A 19,376-nucleotide genomic window follows, 5' to 3' on the forward strand; every position below is an offset into this window, starting at 1 on the left:
CTCTCATCTAAACAAGAAACTTCCCAGGTATCTGTCCAGATCCCGGGATCCTCAGGCGGAGGCAGTGGATGCATTATCACTTCCTTGGAAGTATCATCCTGCCTATATCTTTCCGCCTCTAGTTCTTCTTCCAAGAGTAATCTCCAAGATTCTGAGGGAATGCTCGTTTGTTCTGCTAATAGCTCCGGCATGGCCTCACAGGTTTTGGTATGCGGATCTTGTCCGGATGGCATCTTGCCAGCCATGGACTCTTCCGTTAAGACCAGACCTTCTGTCACAAGGTCCTTTTTTCCATCCGGATCTGAAATCCTTAAATTTAAAGGTATGGAGATTGAACGCTTGATTCTTGGTCATAGAGGTTTCTCTGACTCCGTGATTAATACTATGTTACAGGCTCGTAAATCTGTATCTCGAGAGATATATTATAGAGTCTGGAAGACTTATATTTCATGGTGTCTTTCTCATCATTTTTCTTGGCATTCTTTTAGAATACCGAGAATTTTACAATTTCTTCAGGATGGTTTGGATAAGGGTTTGTCCGCAAGTTCTTTGAAAGGACAAATCTCTGCTCTTTCTGTTCTTTTTCACAGAAAGATTGCTATTCTTCCTGATATTCATTGTTTTGTACAAGCTTTGGTTCGTATAAAACCTGTCATTAAGTCAATTTCTCCTCCTTGGAGTTTGAATTTGGTTCTGGGAGCTCTTCAAGCTCCTCCGTTTGAACCTATGCATTCATTGGACATTAAATTACTTTCTTGGAAAGTTTTGTTCCTTTTGGCCATCTCTTCTGCTAGAAGAGTTTCTGAATTATCTGCTCTTTCGTGTGAGTCTCCTTTTCTGATTTTTCATCAGGATAAGGCGGTGTTGCGAACTTCTTTTGAATTTTTACCTAAAGTTGTGAATTCCAACAACATTAGTAGAGAAATTGTGGTTCCTTCATTATGTCCTAATCCTAAGAATTCTAAGGAGAAATCATTGCATTCTTTGGATGTTGTTAGAGCTTTGAAATATTATGTTGAAGCTACGAAATCTTTCCGTAAGACTTCTAGTCTATTTGTTATCTTTTCCGGTTCTAGGAAAGGCCAGAAAGCTTCTGCCATTTCTTTGGCATCTTGGTTGAAATCTTTAATTCATCTTGCCTATGTTGAGTCGGGTAAAACTCCGCCTCAAAGAATTACAGCTCATTCTACTAGGTCAGTATCTACTTCCTGGGCGTTTAGGAATGAAGCTTCGGTTGACCAGATCTGCAAAGCAGCAACTTGGTCTTCTTTGCATACTTTTACTAAATTCTACCATTTTGATGTATTTTCTTCTTCTGAAGCAGTTTTTGGTAGAAAAGTTCTTCAGGCAGCGGTTTCAGTTTGAATCTTCTGCTTATGTTTTTTGTTAACTTTATTTTGGGTGTGGATTATTTTCAGCAGGAATTGGCTGTCTTTATTTTATCCCTCCCTCTCTAGTGACTCTTGTGTGGAAAGATCCACATCTTGGGTAGTCATTATCCCATACGTCACTAGCTCATGGACTCTTGTTAATTACATGAAAGAAAACATAATTTATGTAAGAACTTACCTGATAAATTCATTTCTTTCATATTAACAAGAGTCCATGAGGCCCACCCTTTTTTGTGGTGGTTATGATTTTTTTGTATAAAGCACAATTATTCCAATTCCTTATTTTATATGCTTCGCACTTTTTCTTATCACCCCACTTCTTGGCTATTCGTTAAACTGATTTGTGGGTGTGGTGAGGGGTGTATTTATAGGCATTTTAAGGTTTGGGAAACTTTGCCCCTCCTGGTAGGAATGTATATCCCATACGTCACTAGCTCATGGACTCTTGTTAATATGAAAGAAATGAATTTATCAGGTAAGTTCTTACATAAATTATGTTTTCTTGTTACTAAAGATATGTTTGTATGCTTTTAAATAACATCTTTTTTCATGTACATGTAAGTGTTCTCTATTCTACTTCCTTTACATATTTCACATTTTTAACATTTCTTTCTGTTTCTTTTTTTTTTTTTTTTAATGTAGGAACATCACCCAGTGATATGGACACCTATGTGCGTTTTGAATTTGCCTATCCCAGTCTGGTGAGTTGAAAATAATAGTCCAGAAAGTGGTTTTCTCCATTTATGTATTTTTTTAATTTGTTTTAACTTTCCTCTAACACAGAGGTGGTCCAGAACAGATGACTTATGCTACATATTTTCTTCAACTTCCTTATTCATATTGTCCTCACTAATATCCAGTGCAGTCGCCACAGGCCACACTTATTCCATCATATTTATTTGTGGGTCCACAGTTTTTTTGTTTTTTTTTTCTTCTCCCTTTTGGGTGGAGGCTTCTATTGTCTTCCCATTCACCATGACCTTATCCAGGTTCCAGTTTTCTGTCTGAATTTTAAGGGTCCTACCATTGGTGCCTCAATAGTTGACAAAGGCATTTCCTGAAGTAAGAAATTTAGATAAAAGGAATCCCATTTTTCTTCTTAAAAGGAAAGAGTCCACAGCTGCATTCATTACTTTCGTGAAATAAGAACCTGGCCACCAGGAGGAGGCAAAGACAACCCAGCCAAAGGCTTAAATACTCCTCCCACTCCCCTCATCCCCCAGTCATTCTTTGCCTTTCATCCCAGGAGGTTGGCAGAGACGTGTCAGAATTTTTCATTTTTGTTTTCGTCTCTTATGGAGGGTAGTACTCTTCGGCATGGGACAGGAGTTTTAAGTAGTCCTGTCAGTCTCTCAGTGAGGGCTTGGATGAAAGTCTGGAGATGCAGGGAGAGTCTCTCTGCAAAACCATCCCGACTCATATTAACAGCTCCTCAAGCAATCGGCGTTGTCTAACTTCGCTCCGCTGCCTGCTTTCTTCTCTCAAGTCCATGGCGGAGGTGATGCCACTATTCTTCACACTTGAAAAGCTGTGTTCCTGTTCCATGGCCTAGATTCCGGTAAGATCGTTTCATTTTACTTTATCGTCAATGTACTGTAATGTGAATGTTTTCCCGAGAGGCTACCACACCTTTGCGGGTCTAACTATATGACATAAGGGTCTCAGTGAGTCTCTGTTAGTAGCTTGGAATCGAGGGTTAATTTCTCCTGAGGGGGGTTATTGAACAGGGGGGTTTATAATCATGTTTGTTATGTGATTCTACCTGCTTATGTGTGATGTTTATGGGCTTGTGGTTGGAACTTTGATGCCTTTGGAAGTGACGCAGCCTTTTGGTTGGGCATGCTTTTTTGGACTGTTCAACTTTGGTTTCGCTCCGTTCCCCATTTCCGCATTCATGACCGTGGGGCGTAGGAGATTTTCTGGATTTTCTTCCAGCTTGGGCTGGGCCTCTACAGTTCCCCGCGGGTGTAGCTGTTCCGGAGTATTGTGCCTTTCGTTACAGGATTGGGCGCCTTAGCATGTTGCTTAGACATCTTTTTCAGTTCTTGAATGACCCTATTGTTAGCAGATATGGGGACTTTCTGTCTGATAATGGGAATGGTGCACTTCTTTAGACATGTGGGGTTATCTCCTGTTTGTCGTTTGTTTGAAATCTTTCCCAGTTTTTTGTAAGACAGGGCTCCGTTCTGCTGTTCCTGCGGGCAGGCCTGTGTCTTTTGGGCGTTAACCTTAGGGTTGCCTTATACTTTATTTTGTATTCGATGGGATGTCTTTTATTTGTGTTTGCTTCCTTCAGGAACCATCTGGGATTTATACTCCCAGAAGTTGTTTGGACATGTTAGTCCTATGTTTAATAATGTCTGTTTTCCTTTTTCCCCTATGTGGGAGAATTTATGCAGCTGACCCTGAGTACAGGCTGGTCCTGTTGGATTCGTTTGGTTTTGTGGCTGTTCAGACACATGGCACAGTGTCTGCTGGATCGGTAGTAGCACTGAGTGCTCAAGTTATCATTGTTTTTTATGTTCAGCTAAGCATTCGAGAGGACCTGTGGGTTCACGAGGTGGGAAAGGATTGTTGCAGTCCTTATAGCCTTCAGTCATGGATGACCAGGCAGGGGAGTGTTCCGCTGCATCACTTTATCTGACATATGATTTCATCAGAACCTGGAGTTCCTCCTCCATGTGGGGATGGGGGGCTGGCGGGCATTGTGCACCTTTGCCACTGCTTGAGTGGTTTGGCCTTCAGTTTTTAGGCTCCTGGATGGTCCTATGGGGCTTGATCTAACAGCTTGGATAGGTGTTCAGCTTGCAGAAGGTTTAGTATTTTGAAACTTATTGGAGCTTTTGGCACCTTTTAAAGGGTGCGCCTCACCAGGTAAGGTCTGTGTGAGTTATGAGACCTTGGGTCTTTTTCCATTGTCCCGGGTGGGTTAGATCTCCTTTTGGGTATCTGTGTTCCGGACGTTGGTTTGATCCTGGTGGGGATGTGTTTAGCTTGTTTTCTTCCGGAGCTGGGAAGGTTTAACACCTTTTCTCTCACCTGTGTCCGCTCCCTGTGTGAAGGTGATGGGGAGACTAGCCCTGCTAGTAGGGTTTTGGGAACTTCGAGGTATCCCCTCTGTTGTCCTGTGGCCTGTGAAGTCTCTTATTTGACTTCTAGCTTTTGCTCCTTGGAGAGTTGGACTTTATCTAGGGGTGGTTGCTTCATTTGGTCGGAGCTTTCGAGTTCTCTGCGCTGTCCGGATTTTCTGGATATGCTCCATCACTTATGTCTGGCTTTTTGGCCAGTCGGGGTGTTTAGTTCCAGGGTATAGTTGCCTGAACTATTAGGTACCCGGACCTGTTTTTTCTTCCTGAGTCTTCCTCTTTCGGGGGCTTCGTTCCTGTCCCAGTTTTGGTTTGTTTGGATCTCAGGGTTGGTCGGGATATTCCACGGAGGTGGGAACTGGGGCTATGTCCTTGCTCCATCTACCTGACCGGATCAGGGTTGGCCCGGTCTATCAGAGTATTTATTACTCCTTGCCACAGAGTAACCCATGTCATCTGGGATTCACTGGGTAGCTTGCGCCTCAAATATGGTGGGTTCCTACCCAGCTGCTGGCGCTGGATTCCGGTCTTCTGGTGCGCCTTAGGGTTGCATTCCCCTGTTAGTTTGCCAGGGTACCCGTGGATTCTCTTCTCTGCAGGCAAATAGGTTGGCTGTGCCTATGTTGGGGGAACTACTTGTGTGGGGGTCCTTTCTAGGACATTTGTGGGGGATTTTTTCTTTCTGTTTAGCTGGTGGCTTTGTGCCTGAAGGACAGTTGTTGCCCTTCTGGCCTCTTCCCTTTTTTTAAGGGATATTTGCTTCTGGGGAGACAGAGTCCTTACTAGGAGCTTCTCCTGGTCAGGAAGTGGAAGGTGGACTTGGTTCCACCTGGAATCTTGCTGGTTCCATGTCAGACTGTGGGGCCTTGTTTTGAGAAATCCTTGGGTCTATGGCCTTGTCTGTTTTCAGAGTTGTATACTCTGAGAGAATGGCTTTGCCATCTTTACGGTCGTTCCTGTACCAGTTTCGGGATCTTTGTTCCCTTGTATTGGTGGCCCAGCTGGGTCTTCAGGTCTGGATGCCTGAGCGGTCAATGGGTCACAGTATCCTTTGGGATGTGTGAGCTTGCTGTATCTATTCTGATAGCTCAGTCTGCTACGAAATGGGTTTTTCCTTGCTCCTTTGACAGGAGACGGTTTCCTCTTCCTTCGGGTTCTGAGGGTAATTCTCCTTCTCTGGGGGCCTCGATGGAGGCTTTGTGTTCCCCTTTTTAGAGACCTTTGATTAGGTCTGGTGGCTTCGTGCCCTCTGTCGGGGGCTGTTTTGTGCGGTCTGTTTTTTGAAGACTGCTTCTTCTTCCTTGCGGCTAGCTGGACAGCTAGCTCAGCGTACTAATGCACTGTGACTACTCTGCACTGTAGCAAACCGAGGGTTGCTGGTCCGATCTCCGGCGATGTCTACTCAGCCTTCTCCCTTTCAAGGTTGATATGATGAGCAGTGCCTTGAGTCCCTTAAGGGGGATTAGCTGCACGTTACAAGACCATTCATGTTTTAGCTCCCTCTGTGTTCTCAAACTTGGGATTTTGCATGGGTCTATTACACGCTCTTTCATGGTCGAATACTTGGGTATTCTTTGGGCACGCGCTGAGAGGACTTTGCCTCTTTAGTTGCGTTCCATGCTTGTAGGATGTTGGAGAGATGTTTTTTCAGTTGAAGTGCCCGGTTTTATCCCGGGTTTCGCCTGGTATAGGCATGGCCTCCTCCTTCCCTGTTTGGGTTCATTTGGGTCTCTGATCTGGGCCCACTCTTGGAGGTGCTGTTTTTTGCATTGATGGACTTTTCGGTTCCTCGATCCTCCTTGACCTTGTTCCTTTTGGGGTTTTCGGCTGGTTTACCCTTCATTTGTGAGGGGTGAGTGGTGGGGGACCATCTGTTGGGCGACGGTGTCTCTTGGTGGGCTGTTGGCTCAGTCGAGTTTGTTTGCGGTCTCTAATTTGGCTCTGGACTGGCTGCGTGTCAGTGTCACTGGGGCTTTTCCTTTGAAATTTTTTTTCTCGGATTCGGACGCAGCAGGATTTTTTATTGGGTAGAGGTTCAGGCTGGTGCCCTCAGTAAGGGGCTGCCTATTGTACCCTCCCGTCTTGACATTCAGTGTCCTCTATAGCTTGGGTATTGTTTTCCCAAAAGTAATAAATGCAGCTGTGGACTCTTTCCATTTAAGAAGAAAAATATAAATTATGCTTACCTAGTCATTTCCTTTTCTTCTGATGGAAAGAGTCCACAGCTCCCCACCCATCATTTTATGTGGGGCGTCCTTTTTGTTCTTCTGGCACCTTTCACCTGATATTCCTTCTACTGTTCCTTGTTCCTCGGCAGAATGACTGGGGGATAAGGTGAGTGGGAGGAGTATTTAAGCCTTTGGCTGGGTTGTCTTTGCCTCCTCCTGGTGGCCAGGTTCTTATTTCCCAAAAGTAATGAATGCAGCTGTGGACTCTTTCCATCAGAAGAAAAGGAAATTATCATTTAAGCATAATTTATGTTTTCTCTCTCCTCTTTATCTAGGTATTCTATTATAAAACAAACAAAGTGTTAAGCGGTGCGCTCTATCTCTCCCATTCACATAACCTTCGGCACACAGTTAAGGATCCTATTGTTTCTCCAGGATGGACTGGAGAAGGGTCTTTCTGCCAGTTCCCTGAGGGGACAGATTTCGGCCCTGTCTGTTCTACTACACAAGAGGCTCTCAGAACTTCCAGGTGTACAGTCATTTGTTAAGGCTCTGATTAGGATCAGACCGGTGTTCAGATCTAAGACTCCTCCTTGAAGTCTGAATCTTGTTCTTAAGGTTTTGCAACGGGCTCCATTTGAGCCTATGCATGAAATAGACATTAAGTTTTTGCCCTGGTAGGTTCTTTTTCTACTGGCTATTGCTTTGGCGTGCAGAGTTTCTGAGATTGACGCTTTGCAAAGTGAGCCTCCTTATCTGGTGTTTCATTCTGATAAGGCTGTCCTACGTACTAAGTTAGGTTTTCTTCCTAATGTTGTGTCAAACCGCAACATCAATCAAGACATTGTGGTTCCTTCCTTGTGTCGTAACCCTCCTTCTTCGAAGGAACGTTTGCTTCATAATTTGGACGTGGTTCACACTTTGAAGTTCTATCTTCAGGCTACTAAGGATTTTAGATAAACTTCTTCCTTGTTTGTTGCCTATTCGGGGAAGCGTAAGGGTCAGAAGGACTCTGCGACTTACTTATCTTTTTGGTTAAGGAGTGTCATCTGCTTAGCTTATGAGACAGCGGGACATAAACCTCCTCAGAGAATTACAGCTCATTCTACTAGAGCAGTGGCTTCCTTTTGGGCCTTTAAGAACGAGGCCTCTATGGATCAGATTTGTAAGGCGTCTACCTGGTCCTCCTTACATACATACTTTTTCTAAATTTTACAAGTTTGATGTTTTTGCTTCATCTGAAGCAGCCTTCAGGAGAAAGATTTTGCAGGCTGTGGTGCCCTCAGATTAGGGTCCGCCTCCCTTTATCATTCAGTGTCCTCTAGAACTTGGGTATAAGTTTCCCAACAGTAAGGAATGAAGCCGTGGACTCTCCTTATATTAACCCCTTGAGTGCTAACGATGGCTCTGAGCCGTCACAAATTGTCTCAGTCAGGTGCTAACGACGGCTCAGAGCTTGGAGTATATAGGTGTTTCTCAAATGGAGGGTTGGCCATTTTTTGGGTTGGTGTCTTTTAACAAGCTTTTAGATTTATTTAATCCAGTAATCTTTTAATTTGTATTGCATCTATGGATGTTTTACATTTGTTTGAAATAGGGCTTCTGTTTTGGCATAAGCTCTATGGCTAAATAAATATTCAAGAAATGGTAAATGTTTTTTTTTTTTGTTTTTTTTGTTTTTTTCAGGAGGAGGCTCAGAAAGACAAAACAAATGTGATTAAGGGCACAAATTCTCCAGGTTTGTAGTGTATGCTGTCTATGTTGAGTGCTGTTGAATTATGTGTTTTAGACACTGTAATAAAATATTTTGTTAACTTTTCCTGTCTTCTGACTCCGCTTTTACCTCCAGTGTACAAAGAGAAGTTTACTTTGCAAATAAATCGAAATCATCGTGGTTTAAAGAGGGCAATCCAGGCCAAGGGGGTCAAATTTGAAGTCATCATGAAAGGGTGAGAAATGGGTGATTGTGTGTGTCAAAAAGGCCAATAGTCTTTGTGTAGCATTGTGAGTCATACCTTGGAAATTATTTATTTGTAATATTTTGATGTACCACTAGGCGTCTCTTTAAGGGAGACCGTGTCCTGGGAACTGCACATCTCAAACTGGAATCACTGGAGACAAACTGCGAGGTCCGGGAGATAGTGGAGGTGACTAGATTCCAACCCTTCCTTTTTCATGCCTACTTTATTCACTTTTACACAACATAAACTATTTCCATTTCACGTTTCCTACTAACCTTTCTCATCACCATCTTTTCTTTTTCTATGTTTTCTCAGGGTTTTACTCTATTACACTATTTACTCTTTGATATTCCTTTAAATCCTGTCTTTTTTTCCATTGCCCTGTTTTTATATTCCATTTGCTAGTTGCTAGAATATCTCTTTACCTTTTCAGTTTTCTATATTTTTAGTTAAATCTTTATTACACATTCATCATTGCAGCATATAAATCATAATATGATACATCTAAAAAGCACCTAGCCACCACTAGAAGAATGGTTTGATGTCCAATCCTTTGCAGTTACTTTGTAATGAAATTTTATTGTCATGAACCTTATGTTTACTGTAGATTATAGAGCTGACAATTGCATATATACTATTCCTGACTTTATTGGGTTCAAAGCTGATGAGTTTACAGTAGTAACTTACTAATATATATGGGTTTTTCACTTCTTCAAAGACGTCTCTTTAGCTACCCCCCCCCCATGTCATTTATGGTCTGAAAACAAAAAATAATCACTATAAGTCTGTAATCCACTTTTTCTTTTTGGACATTTTAACTTGAGAAATTTATGTTAAAAAAAAAACTTGGAGTGTATAGGTGTTTCTCAAATGGAGGGTTGGCCATTTTTTGGGTTGGTGTCTTTTAACAAGCTTTTAGACTTATTTAATCCAGTAATCTTTTAATTTGTATTGCATCTATGGATGTTTTACATTTGTTTGAAATAGGTCTTCTGTTTGGCCTAAGCTCTATGGCTAAATAAATATTCAAGAAATGCAAACCTCAACCCTTATTTCTTTCTAATGGCAGTGAGAGTCCACAAAATCCATTCATAACATATGGGAAATACTTCACCTGGCCACTAGGAGGAGGCAACAACACCCCAAACAAAGCATTAACTATCCCTCCCACTTCCCCTACCCTCTCAGTAGTTCTTTGTCTGTTTTCATGGAGGTAGGCAGAGAGAGGTGCTCTGTTGAAAATTCTAATTTTATTGTCCACAATGGATTGTTTCCTGCAAGAGCGGACAGGGGAGTTGTAAAGAGCCATGTATTCCTGTGGTAGAGTTTTGGTGTGTACTAGCTTCTGGATGTTGCAGGGAAGTTCCCATGCCTCCTTCCTGCATGTCTGAGCTTTTTGGCAAACAGTGTTGGTTACACTGATTTTCCTTTTATGTTTCACGACCCAGTTTGGATGAAGATGACTCTACTGTCAACTGGGTAAGTCCTGTCTCTCCTTTCCTCCCCCTCTAATGACTTCTTGTCTGAATATAGTGGGCATCGGACATTGTTACAGAGCAAACTGGGTAACAGAACAGACCCTCACATATATGATTTGGTGTAACTAGGTTTTAATACATGACCAGATTCTGTAATATATCTAAGTTATTGAGACTTGGGATATGGCTGACTGTGAGACCTCAAGAGGAGGTCCTCAGCAATATTTTATATGCGGGTGGTCTGTAACACTTTAGAAGTGCCACCGGGTCCTCTGACTGGGCCATTCAGACCCAGTGCACACCGCTAATGAGCAATACTCCGGTGGGGTTACTAAAGGAAGCGAACGTGTAGCGCTCTTGCAAGAGGGGGTAAGATTGTATTACCTCCTCAGATTGATTGACTCGCACTAGGTGCCATTTATAGACATGTCTCCGCGAGTGGTGGGCGTAGCAGGTGGCTGAGGGAGGCCGTGCTTATGCTGCAAGCCTGTTTTTTTGCGTCACCCTGCCCCTGCCTCACTCTCATAGCATTCCCTGTGTGCACCGCAGTCTTCAGCCCTAGCCGCAGCATAAGAGAATAGCACTTCTCAAGGAGGTGATAAGGCATCTCAAATAAAGCATTATACTTGGGGGGCCACATTGGGGATTTAAAATCTCTGTGCATAGTATTTTATTTATTGCCTTCATTATTATACTGGCTGCTAAATTTTGTTTTCTGTTCTCTGATTATTATGGAGGACTCCCCTTCAGAACTTAGTAAGGAGGGTATTTGCTTTATTTGAGGATAATACATGTATGCAGGTTAAACACAGTTTGTCCTCCTGCGCAATTGTGTAGCTCATGCCTTCTGTCCTACAGTCTCATTCAGGGGGCCCCGTATCTAGACATCTGATATATCCCTGCCAGCTCAGGCTAATCCTGGATCTTCTGCGGACTCGCAGATATCAATTTGCTCTGATATGCTAGTACTACAACCCCAGACAGTGGCTACTATCCCAACACATGTTGTCCCATGCAACCCCGTCCCTGAAACTGTCAGGGGTTAGTGTTTTTCCTCAGGACTTCACAGCCCAATTACAGCCTGTGGTTTCTTCTGCCATAAGTGCTTTGCCGATTGCAGGTAAAAGGAAGAGGAAGGTTAAGAATTGTTCTATGGGAGCTGCAGTGGTCAGCCATATACAGCTTTTACGTGGACAATTCCTCAGCTAGTTCTGAAGGAGAACTTTCATCCTCTAACTCCTCTGGAGAGTCAATACATGCCTCTGAGGACATTCATTTAGATATAAAATTAAACACCTAAGATATTTGTTTAACAGAGGGATTAACCACCTGAGTCTAAACCCTCAGAGGAAAAACAGATACACAAATTGGATATGGTGTTTAAACCTAAGCTAAAGACCCCTGAAGTATTACCAGTAGCTTCATTGGTGGCAGATATTATTATAACCAAGGAATAGGAAAAACCTTGGGTCCCTGTCTCTCTCCAAGTTGAAAGAAAATGTTTCCTGTACCAGATAGCTATTTGAAGGTGTGGAATACTGTCCCTAAAGTGGACGGTGCCATTTCCACTACATTTTTGCACATCTTTTAAGGACCCTATGCATAGGAAATTAGAGGGATACAGAAGAAAGACCTTTTTTCAAGGAGGCTTGCTTTCTTTCATGTAATTAGCAAGAGTCCATGAGCTAGTGACGTATGGGATATACATTCCTACCAGGAGGGGCAAAGTTTCCCAAACCTCAAAATGCCTATAAATACACCCCTCACCACACCCACAATTCAGTTTTACAAACTTTGCCTCCGATGGAGGTGGTGAAGTAAGTTTGTGCTAGATTCTACGTTGATATGCGCTCCGCAGCAAGTTGGAGCCCGGTTTTCCTCTCAGCGTGCAGTGAATGTCAGAGGGATGTGAGGAGAGTATTACCTATTTGAATGCAGTGATCTCCTTCTACGGGGTCTATTTCATAGGTTCTCTGTTATCGGTCGTAGAGATTCATCTCTTACCTCCCTTTTCAGATCGACGATATACTCTTATATATACCATTACCTCTGCTGATTCTCGTTTCAGTACTGGTTTGGCTATCTGCTATATGTAGATGAGTGTCCTGGGGTAAGTAAGTCTTATTTTCTGTGACACTCCAAGCTATGGTTGGGCACTTTGTTTATAAAGTTCTAAATATATGTATTCAAACATTTATTTGCCTTGACTCAGAATGTTCAACTTTCCTTATTTTCAGACAGTCAGTTTCATATTTGGGATAATGCATTTTAATTTAACATTTTTCTTACCTTAAAATTTGACTTTTTCCCTGTGGGCTGTTAGGCTCGCGGGGGCTGAAAATGCTTCATTTTATTGCGTCATTCTTGGCGCGGACTTTTTTGGCGCAAAAATTCTATTTCCGTTTCCGGCGTCATACGTGTCGCCGGAAGTTGCGTCATTTTTTGACGTTATTTTGCGCCAAAAATGTCGGCGTTCCGGATATGGCGTCATTTTTGGCGCCAAAAAGCATTTAGGCGCCAAATAATGTGGGCGTCTTATTTGGCGCGAAAATATATGGGCGTCGCTTTTGTCTCCACATTATTTAAGTCTCATTTTTTATTGCTTCTGGTTGCTAGAAGCTTGTTCTTTGGCATTTTTTCCCATTCCTGAAACTGTCATTTAAGGAATTTGATCAATTTTGCTTTATATATATATGTTGTTTTTTCTCTTAAATATTGCAAGATGTCTCACGTTGCATCTGAGTCAGAAGATACTACAGGAAAATCGCTGTCAAGTGCTGAATCTACCAAAGCTAAGTGTATCTGCTGTAAACTTTTGGTAGCTATTCCTCCAGCTGTTGTTTGTATTGATTGTCATGACAAACTTGTTAAAGCAGATAATATTTCCTTTAGTAAAGTACCATTGCCTGTTGCAGTTCCTTCAACATCTAAGGTGCAGAATGTTCCTGATAATATAAGAGATTTTGTTTCTGAATCCATAAAGAAGGCTATGTCTGTTATTTCTCCTTCTAGTAAACGTAAAAAATCTTTTAAAACTTCTCTCCCTACAGATGAATTTTTAAATGAACATCATCATTCTGATTCTGATGATTCCTCTGGTTCAGAGGATTCTGTCTCAGAGGTTGATGCTGATAAATCTTCATATTTATTTAAAATGGAATTTATTCGTTCTTTACTTAAAGAAGTACTAATTGCTTTAGAAATAGAGGATTCTGGTCCTCTTGATACTAATTCTAAACGTTTAGATAAGGTATTTAAAGCTCCTGTGGTTATTCCAGAAGTTTTTCCTGTTCCTAATGCTATTTCTGCAGTAATTTCCAAAGAATGGGATAATTTGGGTAATTCATTTACTCCTTCTGAACGTTTTAAGCAATTATATCCTGTGCCGTCTGACAGATTAGAATTTTGGGACAAGATCCCTAAAGTTGATGGGGCTATTTCTACCCTTGCTAAACGTACTACTATTCCTACGTCAGATGGTACTTCGTTTAAGGATCCTCTAGATAGGAAAATTGAATCCTTTCTAAGAAAAGCTTATCTGTGTTCAGGTAATCTTCTTAGACCTGCTATATCTTTGGCTGATGTTGCCGCAGCTTCAACTTTTTGGTTGGAAACTTTAGCGCAACAAGTAACACATCGTGATTCTCATGATATTATTATTCTTCTTCAGCATGCTAATAATTTTATCTGTGATGCCATTTTTGATATTATCAGAGTTGATGTCAGGTTTATGTCTCTAGCTATTTTAGCTAGAAGAGCTTTATGGCTTAAAACTTGGAATGCTGATATGGCTTCTAAATCAACTTTACTTTCCATTTCTTTCCAGGGTAACAAATTATTTGGTTCTCAGTTGGATTCCATTATTTCAACTGTTACTGGTGGGAAAGGAACTTTTTTACCACAGGATAAAAAATCTAAAGGTAAAAACAGGGCTAATAATCGTTTTCGTTCCTTTCGTTTCAACAAAGAACAAAAGCCTGATCCTTCATCCTCAGGAGCAGTTTCAGTTTGGAGACCATCTCCAGTCTGGAATAAATCCAAGCCAGCTAGAAAGGCAAAGCCTGCTTCTAAGTCCACATGAAGGTGCGGCCCTCATTCCAGCTCAGCTGGTAGGGGGCAGGTTACGTTTTTTCAAGGAAATTTGGATCAATTCTGTTCAATCTTTGGATTCAGAGCATTGTTTCAGAAGGGTACAGAATTGGTTTCAAGTTGAGACCTCCTGCAAAGAGATTTTTTCTTTCCCGTGTCCCAGTAAATCCAGTAAAAGCTCAAGCATTTCTGAAATGTGTTTCAGATCTAGAGTTGACTGGAGTAATTATGCCAGTTCCAGTTCCGGAACAGGGGATGGGGTTTTATTCAAATCTCTTCATTGTACCAAAGAAGGAGAATTCTTTCAGACCAGTTCTGGATCTAAAAATATTGAATCGTTATGTAAGGATACCAACGTTCAAGATGGTAACTGTAAGGACTATCTTACCTTTTGTTCAGCAAGGGAATTATATGTCCACAATAGATTTACAGGATGCATATCTGCATATTCCGATTCATCCAGATCATTATCAATTCCTGAGATTCTCGTTTCTGGACAAGCATTACCAATTTGTGGCTCTGCCGTTTGGCCTAGCTACAGCTCCAAGAATTTTTACAAAGGTTCTCGGTGCCCTGCTGTCTGTAATCAGAGAACAGGGTATTGTGGTATTTCCTTATTTGGACGATATCTTGGTACTTGCTCAGTCTTTACATTTAGCAGAATCTCATACGACTCGACTTGTGTTGTTTCTTCAAGATCATGGTTGGAGGATCAATTTACCAAAAAGTTCTTTGATTCCTCAGACAAGGGTAACTTTTCTGGGTTTCCAGATGGATTCAGTGTCCATGACTCTGTCTTTAACAGACAAGAGACGTCTAAAGTTGATTGCAGCTTGTCGAAACCTTCAGTCACAATCATTCCCTTCGGTAGCCTTATGCATGGAAATTCTAGGTCTTATGACTGCTGCATTGGACGCGATCCCCTTTGCTCGTTTTCACATGCAACCTCTTCAGCTCTGTATGCTGAAGCAATGGTGCAAGGATTACACGAAGATATCTCAATTAATATCTTTAAAACCGATTGTTCGACACTCTCTAACATGGTGGACAGATCACCATCGTTTAATTCAGGGGGCTTCTTTTGTGCTTCCGACTTGGACTGTAATTTCAACAGATGCAAGTCTCACAGGTTGGGGTGCTGTGTGGGGATCTCTGACGGCACAAGGAGTTTGGGAATCTCAGGAGGTGAGATTACCGATCAATATTTTGGAACTCCGTGCAATTTTCAGAGCTCTTCAGTTTTGGCCTCTTCTGAAGAGAGAATCGTTCATTTGTTTTCAGACAGACAATGTCACAACTGTGGCATACATCAATCATCAAGGAGGGACTCACAGTCCTCTGGCTATGAAAGAAGTATCTCGAATTTTGGTTTGGGCGGAATCCAGCTCCTGTCTAATCTCTGCGGTTCATATCCCAGGTGTAGACAATTGGGAAGCGGATTATCTCAGTCGCCAAACGTTGCATCCGGGCGAATGGTCTCTTCATCCAGAGGTATTTCTTCAGATTGTTCAAATGTGGGAACTTCCAGAAATAGATCTGATGGCGTCCCATCTAAACAAGAAACTTCCCAGGTATCTGTCCAGATCCCGGGATCCTCAGGCGGAGGCAGTGGATGCATTATCTCTTCCTTGGAAGTATCATCCTGCCTATATCTTTCCGCCTCTAGTTCTTCTTCCAAGAGTAATCTCCAAGATTCTGAAGGAATGCTCGTTTGTTCTGCTGGTAGCTCCGGCATGGCCTCACAGGTTTTGGTATGCGGATCTTGTCCGGATGGCCTCTTGCCAACCGTGGACTCTTCCGTTAAGACCAGACCTTCTGTCACAAGGTCCTTTTTTCCATCAGGATCTGAAATCCTTAAATTTAAAGGTATGGAGATTGAACGCTTGATTCTTGGTCAAAGAGGTTTCTCTGATTCTGTGATTGATACTATGTTACAGGCTCGTAAATCTGTATCTTGAGAGATATATTATAGAGTCTGGAAGACTTATATTTCTTGGTGTCTTTCTCATCATTTTTCCTGGCATTCTTTTAGAATACTGAGAATTTTACAGTTTCTTCAGGATGGTTTAGATAAGGGTTTGTCCGCAAGTTCTTTGAAAGGACAAATCTCTGCTCTTTCTGTTCTTTTTCACAGAAAGATTGCTATTCTTCCTGATATTCATTGTTTTGTACAAGCTTTGGTTCGTATAAAACCTGTCATTAAGTCAATTTCTCCTCCTTGGAGTTTGAATTTGGTTCTGGGAGCTCTTCAAGCTCCTCCGTTTGAACCTATGCATTCATTGGACATTAAATTACTTTCTTGGAAAGTTTTGTTCCTTTTGGCCATCTCTTCTGCCAGAAGAGTTTCTGAATTATCTGCTCTTTCTTGTGAGTCTCCTTTTCTGATTTTTCATCAGGATAAGGCGGTGTTGCGAACTTCTTTTGAATTTTTACCTAAAGTTGTGAATTCCAACAACATTAGTAGAGAAATTGTGGTTCCTTCATTATGTCCTAATCCTAATAATTCTAAGGAGAAATCGTTGCATTCTTTGGATGTTGTTAGAGCTTTGAAATATTATGTTGAAGCTACTAAATCTTTCCAAAAGACTTCTAGTCTATTTGTTATCTTTTCCGGTTCTAGAAAAGGCCAGAAAGCTTCTGCCATTTCTTTGGCATCTTGGTTGAAATCTTTAATTCATCTTGCCTATGTTGAGTCGGGTAAAACTCCGCCTCAGAAAATTACAGCTCATTCTACTAGGTCAGTTTCTACTTCCTGGGCGTTTAGGAATGAAGCTTCGGTTGATCAGATTTGCAAAGCAGCAACTTGGTCCTCTTTGCATACTTTTACTAAATTCTACCATTTTGATGTATTTTCTTCTTCTGAAGCAGTTTTTGGTAGAAAAGTACTTCAGGCAGCGGTTTCAGTTTGAATCTTCTGCTTATGTTTTTCATTAAACTTTATTTTGGGTGTGGATTATTTTCAGCAGGAATTGGCTGTCTTTATTTTGTCCCTCCCTCTCTAGTGACTCTTGTGTGGAAAGATCCACATCTTGGGTAGTCATTATCCCATACGTCACTAGCTCATGGACTCTTGCTAATTACATGAAAGAAAACATAATTTATGTAAGAACTTACCTGATAAATTCATTTCTTTCATATTAGCAAGAGTCCATGAGGCCCGCCCTTTTTTTGTGGTGGTTATGATTTTGTATAAAGCACAATTATTCCAATTCCTTATTTTATATGCTTTCGCACTTTTTTATCACCCCACTTCTTGGCTATTCGTTAAACTGAATTGTGGGTGTGGTGAGGGGTGTATTTATAGGCATTTTGAGGTTTGGGAAACTTTGCCCCTCCTGGTAGGAATGTATATCCCATACGTCACTAGCTCATGGACTCTTGCTAATATGAAGGAAATGAATTTATCAGGTAAGTTCTTACATAAATTATGTTTTTCCAGCCTGCTTTAGGTATTGCTGTGGTCGCTGGGGCTGCCACATTTTGGTGTGATGCCTTATCTGAAATTATTTAGGTGGAATTTCCCTTGGATGATATTCAAGACTGCGTTCAGGCCCTAAAGACGGCCAATTTCTTTATTTGTGACTCCATTATCCAAATATTTTGCCTCAATGATAAGACTTCTGACTTTGCTGTGCTCACTAGAAGGGCTCTAGTGTTAAAGTCCTGGTCATCTGAAATGGTTTCCTAGTCGAGGTTACTATCCTCTGTCCTTTAATGGAAAATCCTTATTCAGGAAAGGCCTGGATTCTATCATTTCAACTGTCACTGGTGGTAAGGGGGCCTTTCTGCCCCAGGACAAAAAAAATAGATCTAAGGGATGTCCTATGGGACATTTTTGCTCCTTTCGTCAGAACAAGACACAGAGGGGCACTTCCACATTCAAGGCTGAAACGCCCAGGAGTATCTGGAAGCCTAGACTGGTGTGGAGCAAGAACAAACCGCCTAAGAAATCGACCCCAGACAACAAGTCAGCAGGAAGGGTAGGCCCCCGACCTGGGCTCAGGTCAAGTAGGGGACAGGTTATTTCGGTTTCAGGAAGTTTGGGCTCAGTTTATTCAGGACCCTTCGGTTCTGGACATTATCTCTAAGGATTACAAAATAGGTTTCAAATCTTGCTCTCCAAGGGGCAGGTTCCTCCTTTCAAGGATTTCGGGGAGGCTGAATAAAAGAACAGCCTTGCTATGCTGTGTAGACTATTTGGCAGCCATGGGAGTTATCGTCCCAGTACCCCAAGCGGAGAGCAGAAAGGGATTATATTCATCCTTCCTAAAATAGAGGGAACCTTTAGTTTCATCTTAGACCTAAAGTGCTACAACAAATTCTTAAGGTTACCTTCCTTTAAAATGGAGACCATCAGGTCCATTCTTCCTGTCGTTCAGGAGGGTCAGTTCATGACCACCATAGATCTGAAGGATGCGTACCGTCACATTCCCATTCACCGAGATCATTACCAGTACCTTTGTTTTGTTTTCCTGGACAAGCATTACCAGTTCATAGCTCTTCTATTTGGTTTAGCTACGGCTCTGAGGGTCTTTACAAAAGTCCCGGGGTCCCTCCTTGCAGTAGTCAGACTGCAAGGGATTGCTTTGGCGCCATACTTGGACAACATCTTTGTTCAGGCACCATCTTTACATTGAGTGACATCTCACACAGAGAAGTTACTCTGGTTTTCTTTGGATGCATGGCTGGAAATTAATTCTGGAAAAGAGTTCTCTTACCCCCAACACGAGATTGAGAACTTTCTGAGGATCATAATAGACTCTATCAGCATGCGTATCTATCTCGCTTATCAACGCAGGGAGAAACTCCAGGCTGCCTGCTGGCTTCTTCAGTCCACTCCTCGGCTTTCAGTGGCTCAATGCATGAAGGTGGTAGGTCTTATGGTGGCCGCTTCAGACACTATTCTTTTTGCTTGCTTTTATCTGAGACAACTACAGTTATATGTGCTCAATCAATGGAACGGGAATCACTTAAACCTGTCTCAGGAAATATCTCTGGATCCAGAGACGGGAGAATCTCTTTCCTGATGGCTGTTTCAGGAATCCCTTCTCCAGGGCAAGTGCTTCCTGCTTCCATCCTGGTAGTTCTTAAAAACAGATGTGAGTTTTGACAGACTGGGGTGTTGTGTGGGGTTATCTAAGAGCCCAGGGTACCTAGTGCCCAGAGAAAGCAATCATTCCTATCAAGATTCTGGAACGGAGGG

The 19,376-nt window shown here is 42.0% G+C and overlaps 1 protein-coding gene across 1 annotated transcript in view; it reads left to right on the forward strand.

The window, feature by feature from the left end:
- Positions 1-19,376, forward strand: part of CC2D1A (coiled-coil and C2 domain containing 1A) — a 259,462-nt gene that overhangs the window by 167,990 nt on the left and 72,096 nt on the right. Inside the window, exons 20-23 of the mRNA XM_053718166.1 lie at positions 2,034-2,092; positions 8,332-8,377; positions 8,489-8,594; positions 8,702-8,792. Coding sequence (XP_053574141.1) covers positions 2,034-2,092; positions 8,332-8,377; positions 8,489-8,594; positions 8,702-8,792 — 302 coding nt within the window. The remainder of the gene's footprint in view (positions 1-2,033; positions 2,093-8,331; positions 8,378-8,488; positions 8,595-8,701; positions 8,793-19,376) is intronic.

This window comes from Bombina bombina, chromosome 6, assembly GCF_027579735.1.
Source record: "Bombina bombina isolate aBomBom1 chromosome 6, aBomBom1.pri, whole genome shotgun sequence".
Classification (NCBI taxonomy): domain Eukaryota; kingdom Metazoa; phylum Chordata; class Amphibia; order Anura; family Bombinatoridae; genus Bombina; species Bombina bombina.